We start from the raw sequence: 7,024 nt of genomic DNA on the forward strand, positions 1-7,024 counted from the left end.
GTAGATGCAATTTTTTTGGGAGTATTAAATGAACACGCTCGTACAAGGAATTGGGAGCGAGGAAAAGTAGGCAGTATTCCAGTAAATGCCTTGCACTTTATTTAACTCTCTTGGCAAACTGTTCATCTTTGGATTTCCTGATTGTTCAAGATGGCAGCGCTTTTAGGACTGCGTGCTTGTGTCTCTGGTAAAATAGTCCCTTGTTCTAATTCTTCAATACTGTGGGGTCATATTTGTGTTGAGTTTGTTCTCTTGAAGTACTCGGTGTATATACAAGTAGTGGCGTAGTAAGTAGCAGTGTAATTGCTACCTTAAACAAAATGGAATGATGCGTTCTGTGCTCATAGCAGAGCAAGGTCACGTTACCGGTGTTCGTAAGCTAACAATACAGCCGAATAGAACGAAAAAGTGACCGATTGCTATTCACTGATATCGGAATTTATTTCTAAGTTTGGTCAGGTACGAACTGTAGGCATTCTAAATAAACTTCCAGTTTCAGAGTGTTTAGCATCTTAATAGCGCTTTTCAGACTTGGCCTAGCGTTTCTATGTGATGATGCTTTCTGGTCAGATTAGTTGGCTAAAGATGTGATTTTTGCGCATGCACGGATTGAAACTAATTTGCATCCTGTACCACCGGTCTGTCTATTTCATGTGATTTTATCTTACGATACGCTTGTATTTTGGTTCTGTTGTCTTTAGCTCTTCATCTGACCTCACCAAGCCTGGTGCAAAACTCCTTTAAGCTAGTGAGTGTGTACAAAACAATCCTTTTACAGTGTACAAAATACATGAATCAGTATTGCTAATTGGATACATCTTTATCTATAATCATCTTTTAACCTTTTCTATTATAGTGTGCTGTACCTCTGAGTCGGCGGACCTTCGCTGCAGAGGCGAAGAAGACTTATAGCAGAGACAAACCCCACGTTAACGTCGGGACCATTGGACACGTGGATCATGGCAAGACCACCCTAACTGCAGCTATCACAAAGGGTAAGGTTGTATTCGAGCAATGTCTTTTTTTGGGGAGGCGAGAAAAAAAACGAATCAAGATTTCTGATAGGGAATCATGGAAATAAAGACTTATCCCTTTCAGGATTAGTGGCTAATGGCTATTTATAACTGTTGAGACAATGTAGAAATTAGTACAGGCCACTGTATAATGCAACAAAGTGTAAATCAAATATCAAAATTTTCTCTGCACACCCTGCGATAAACGGACGACTGTTCCAGGGTGTAGCCTGCCTTTTGCTCAGTCAGATGGGACAGTATCCATCTCATCCGTGAACCTAATGAGGACAAGTGATATAGAAAATGAATGGATGCATGTATTCGAAGTTCGAAGATAAATAGTATTGTGGTTACAACTGTTTTGTTTTGTTTTTAATTGTCAGTACTTTCTGATGCTGGCGGTGCCAATTTTAAAAAGTATGAGGACATTGACAACGCCCCCGAGGAGAAGGCTCGAGGAATCACCATCAATGCCTCTCATGTTGAATATACAACAGCCAACAGACATTACGCTCATACAGACTGCCCTGGTCATGCTGATTATGTCAAGGTAAGCAGTCTTTCTTTGTTGTTGCGAGACAAAATTTGAGTTCAGAGCTAGCTTCAGATATGAAGTGAAAAAGAAATGGAGCACCGAAAACGTCTGTGAGCAAGGAAAGCCACCAATGCACTTTCAGACGCCAACACAACAAACGGTCAAACACTCAAACATAAATACAAAATGAAAACACTCGCTGCTGTCTCACGCCCAGATGCTCGTCCTGAAATGGAATCGGCCAGCATGACTCCAGCTCCTGATATCACTCCCCTTTTCAGAACATGATCACAGGCACTGCTCAGATGGACGGTTGCATCCTAGTGGTGGCGGCCACTGACGGCCAAATGCCGCAAACGCGGGAGCACCTGCTGCTGGCCAGGCAGATCGGCGTCGAGCACGTGGTGGTATTCATCAACAAGGCGGACGCGGTGGAGGACAAGGAGATGCTGGAGCTGGTGGAGATCGAGATTCGCGAGCTTCTCACTGAGTTCGGCTATGACGGCGACAACACGCCTGTGGTGATAGGCTCCGCCCTCTGTGCTCTGGAGGTGACCTAAAGGCAGCGTTTGATCACATGCAGGGATGATTCTGAGTCTTGACTGAATGCTTGTGATGCTTCCCGTCAGGGTCGGGAGCCGGAGCTTGGCATCAATGCAATCATGAAACTGCTGGAGATTGTGGATTCGTATGTTCCGTTGCCCAAAAGAGAATTGGAAAAGCCATTCCTTCTGCCCATCGAAGGAGTTTATTCAATCCCAGGTGCGTGTATAAAAAATAAATAAATAAATATATATATATATATATATATATATATATATATATATATATATATATATATATATATATATATATATATATAAAAAGCTGCATTTTGTATGGTGGTATCTGTTTGAAAAACAATGAATCCATCCTTTTTGTTTCTGCGTTCAGGCAGGGGGACAGTGGTGACCGGCACCATGGAGAGGGGCATCATAAAGAAAGGGGATGACTGTGAGTTTGTGGGTCACAATCGCAGCGTCAAATCTGTGGTTACAGGTGAGTGTCAGAAACAAAATAGAAAGACATTGCACACCTCAGCAGAGACGAGCGTATAAGATATTTAGATTTTTTTTCTGAGGAAAGACAATAAAGCTTGGATTTATGCTGCAGAGTAACGCTCATCAGTCACTTTCCATCCAATACAAGCGTGGGGGAAAAAAAATCAAGGTTATAACAATACATTTGAGTGTAATCATTGTCCATGCCGATGGGCTCAGGTATCGAGATGTTCCATAAGTCTCTGGATCGGGCCGAAGCTGGAGACAACCTCGGTGCTCTGGTCCGAGGCCTGAAGAGGGAGGATGTGAGGAGAGGGATCGTGATGTGCAAGCCGGGATCCATCAAGCCTCACCAGAAAGTCAAGGCTCAGGTTTGGAATACACAGTACACCAATGCAAGCCGTCGCAATGGGTCCATAGTGTTTGCTCATCCGAGCGATTCGGTCACATACAGTCGCTGCTGCTTTGAAGACGTTCTCCTTTTTTCACCAGAAGGGGGAGCTGTCACCAAGTCGGGTTTTGTTATCTTGTCTGAGTCGCACGTGCTTTTGTGTGTTGCAGGTGTACATTCTCAGCAAAGAGGAAGGAGGACGACACAAGTCCTTTGTCAGCAACTTCATGCCCGTCATGTTCTCCCTAACGTGGGACATGGCCTGCAGAGTCTCTCTGCCCTCTGACAAGGTGTGTGCTCGTATCTCGTCTTATTTACCACTAAAGTGAAACTCAGTTGAAATTGGTCCATTTTATGAAGGTCTTTTCCATTGTCTGTATTACACAATAGCCATCTAGTCACTCTGTCATTAGGTACCTTGTGTGGCATCCACTTCCTACTGGCAGGCGTTTTGAACAGTTCCAAGACAATTATGCTACGTCAAGTTTTTAAAAAAGTCATTACGCACAGTACCCGACATTTTAATAACGCTGGTGAAACTAAACAATACATCTGATCCTATCTCATTCAAGGAAATGGTGATGCCGGGGGAGGACACCTCCTTGACCCTCACACTCCGACAACCAATGGTCCTGGAGAAAGGTCAGAGGTTCACTCTCCGAGACGGCAACAAAACAATCGGCACTGGCCTGGTGACAGACATCCTGACAATGACAGACGAAGATCAATGGGTCTCATAAAAAGGTTCATGGGGCACCAGGGTTGGGGGCAGAGATTTAAGGGTGGGTGGTTGTCTATATGAAATAATGTAATTCTTAAAAAAAATGCAAATACACAGATTACATCACACACGGCATCATTCAATATGTTGCGATATCACATTCAACCAAAATATTTGTAAAGTTGAGCTACTGTGGTTGTGGTAAAGCCCCAGACTGCTTCATGTCATTTATGTAATAAAATGTATTTAATACCAACTTCCATCCATCCATTTTCCGAACCGCTTGATCCTCACTAGGGTCGCGGGGGGTGCTGGAGCCTATCCCAGCTGTCTTCGGGCAGTAGGCGGGGGACACCCTGAATCGGTTGCCAGCCAACCGCAGGGCACACAGAGACAAACAACCATCCACGCTCACATTCACGCCTAGGGACAATTTTAGAGAGTTCAATCAGCCTGCCACTGTGAAGTCGACGTGCTAACCACTGGACTACCGGGTGCCCTAACACCAACTTGAGTTTTTTAATCAGGCATCTATGGGCAAATGCTCATGTAAAATAGGGAAAATGACATTAAGTTACTACACAAAGTTACCACACGAGGGCAGCAAAGACGGCTTTGAGAGCCTCGAGAAGATTGTAGATTAGCTAAACAGGTGGTTTCCTTCCAAATAAAATAAAAAAACACGCATATCCAGTTAATTCAAAACAAAATTGCCCATCAGTGTGATCGTGACTGTCCAAGGCGTGCCTCAAACCAGCTGGGATAGGCTTCAGTTCCCTGTGACCCCGCTGAGGACAAGCATCTTGTGACTCGCGACCTCCTTGCCCTAATGTCATCTCCACAACGCAATCGTGTTGTCGCAATCCTCTAGATGTCATGCAAATATTGTTTGCCACTTGGGAGCCATTAATACAAATGACACTGATATCGAACGCTCACTGTGTGACTTTGACTTTCCAATATTTCACTCGACGATGTACCGTGACGGAGTTGGAATGTGTCGAAAAATGGCAACACGATTAACCCTTTCAAGGACAGCGGTTACTACAGTGGACAGCTTCTCATGTTATCGGGTTACAGGGTGCTTGAAAGGGTTAAAAGTGTGAAGAATTGGGACTTTTTTGTGTTGTACAGAAGAACGTTTGTATTTGCCACTGGATTCCGCGTGGTGGCAAACTTGTTAGGCGTGGACGTGTCGAGTCCGTTTCGTAACCAAAACGACAGTGTTGAAAGAGGTGCTGGTGAGCTCAAGTGGGCCATCAGTTGATTTGTCAGGGACCGGTGCTTGAGTATTTATATTTGTTGAATCGGTACTTCTGCTTTTACCAGAGTAATTTTCGGAGTTCTTCTCTGATGTACTCTCGCACTCCACACAGGAAGCTTGGTCAACTGCGTTTACTGGCCGTATTCGAGTCAGGGCCTCATCCTGTAATCCAATCAGCTTGTTGCCGCGATCGCATACTGTATGCGTGGACCGGACGGCACAGACAGATTTGCGTGAGTGACGTGCTCAGCTGCATGTCAGTATGCTTCAGAACGGCGAGGTAAAGCGATATGACTACACGGTAAACACGCTTATGTTTCAGTGACCTTGATTCTTTCTGCTGAGTCGATGCCACGTTGAACTTTACGGAGCTGCTGCTCCACTCAGAGTCACGTTTGGACAGTCGTGGTTTCAAAGAAATGGGACAAGCAGCGATCAACACTGTGCTGGGACTAAAAGTTGCCCCGAGCATTATTTGTGCTTCTCTGCTCATTTAGGTTTGAATCTCGGGCTCCGGCCTTTGTGTGGATTTGAATGATTTTCACACACTTCGGCTTCATTTCTTCCATGTTCTGAAGACGAGCATGTTAGGATGAACCCGTAAGAGATTTTCACAGGTCTGTTCTCACCCGCCGGAAGGTGCAAAATTGTACTCCAGCAGCCACAACAAAGAAGAATTGTGCTCGCGTCGTCGGCGGGGTGATAACATTACGTAACGTCTTGGCTTCGACCAAATGCTCTCAAAACGGCGATGAGTTTGATCCCAAATACACAAATTATCAAGTACGAATAAGTTCAGACAAAGGCAAATAAATGGACGATCCTCGACAGACACCAGATGATGTCGTATTGAATATTCACGGCTCGTTACTTAAGAGCAGAGCTTGAAGTAGACTGTCGGTGGAGTCATGTTACTCCTTTCAGCCTCCACCTCCTTCTGTCACCTGTGGGCAAGCAGTGAAGAAGAAGAAGAAGAAGGCTTGTGATAATTAAGGCTGCGGCCCACTCTTCACGTTGCAATCCTGACTTTCCACGGATTCTCTTCCTCCAACTCTGCAAAGTGGGTGGGATGCATCCCGTGATATGCTTGGCATGACGCTTACATCACGTTGCACATCTCAAACCGTACAGCCAACATTCTCATGGGAGGATTTGCAAATTCAGCGATGCGAATCTTAAGTATGGATGCAAGGATTTTATTCATTATTGGAGGAGGAAGCATGAAAGCGAGAGATTTTTTTTTTGTTAGTTAGAGAACTTAAACTTGAGAGTGATGTAAGGGGGCCCTTGTGTCTGGAAATAATTGTCTTCTAAATTTGAGTTTATGCACACAAAACACAAGTTTGATAGCAAGGGTTGTCAATGAATTATATTCTTCTCACCACGACATGGGGGGGGGGCAGAGACGTCTATCCTATTAACGTTTGTGAAAATGTAACCGTTGAAAATAGGAATTTAGGTCGTCACCGCTCGTTATATTACAGTAGTGAGTGATTTGCAATCACATGCAGGGCAGATATGAAGGTCACAGGTCAGTCAACTGGCTCAACTCTTCGGGTGGAGTGCGTCCATAGCAAAGATGTTTCCGAAGGGGTTGCATAAGTGTGAAAGAGGAAACCTTTGACCCCAATCAGATGCTGTTACCCAAAAATTCTCTTGCCTCCATCCCTCCCTCTCTGTTTGTGTGTGTCCTATGTAAGAGGGTCAAAGGGGGGGGGGGAACCAAACCAATGGCTTAGCTTGCCACAGACTTATTTTAGTCGAGGGCCTAAAACATGGCTTCAACTTAGTTGCATGGCAAGACTCATTCACCGCCAGTCCCTGGTCAAACAGTGCACCTTTGGACTTCTCTAGCCGTCATTGGCAGTGAATGAGTTTTCATATTGTTTGTCTAATTCCTCAAGAACGCCATTGTTGTAATCACTGGCGTAACGGAGCCAATGACCAAAAACAAACTGCAATGACAAAAAAAAAAAGAAGCATGTTTATTTTCAGTACAGAGCTGATGAATTGAGTTCACATTCTCGTCTTCCCATCTTGCTTTTTTTTTTTTTTTTTTT

General features: G+C 44.5%; 1 protein-coding gene across 1 annotated transcript; it reads left to right on the forward strand.

The window, feature by feature from the left end:
* The first annotated feature begins 96 nt into the window (after positions 1-96).
* Positions 97-4,632, forward strand: tufm (Tu translation elongation factor, mitochondrial). The gene is made up of 10 exons (XM_086133164.1): positions 97-187; positions 702-748; positions 857-995; positions 1,397-1,563; positions 1,830-2,099; positions 2,178-2,310; positions 2,482-2,586; positions 2,808-2,959; positions 3,150-3,269; positions 3,552-4,632. Exons 1-10 carry the CDS (start codon positions 151-153, stop codon positions 3,717-3,719), a joined length of 1,338 nt encoding a protein of 445 aa, XP_085989290.1. The 5' UTR covers positions 97-150; the 3' UTR covers positions 3,720-4,632.
* The last annotated feature ends 2,392 nt before the right edge of the window (positions 4,633-7,024 follow it).

This window comes from Hippocampus guttulatus, chromosome 16, assembly GCF_054856545.1.
Source record: "Hippocampus guttulatus isolate MCC_2025c chromosome 16, RoL_Hgut_1.0, whole genome shotgun sequence".
Classification (NCBI taxonomy): Eukaryota; Metazoa; Chordata; class Actinopteri; order Syngnathiformes; family Syngnathidae; genus Hippocampus; species Hippocampus guttulatus.

Coding starts and splice junctions, on each gene's coding strand:
- tufm (XM_086133164.1), top strand. CDS start 151: ATGGCAGCGCTTTTAGGACTGCGTGCTTGTGTCTCTG. Junction 2,311..2,481: donor AGGAGTTTATTCAATCCCAG/GTGCGTGTATAA, acceptor TTCTGCGTTCAG/GCAGGGGGACAGTGGTGACC. Junction 3,270..3,551: donor TCTCTCTGCCCTCTGACAAG/GTGTGTGCTCGT, acceptor ATCTCATTCAAG/GAAATGGTGATGCCGGGGGA.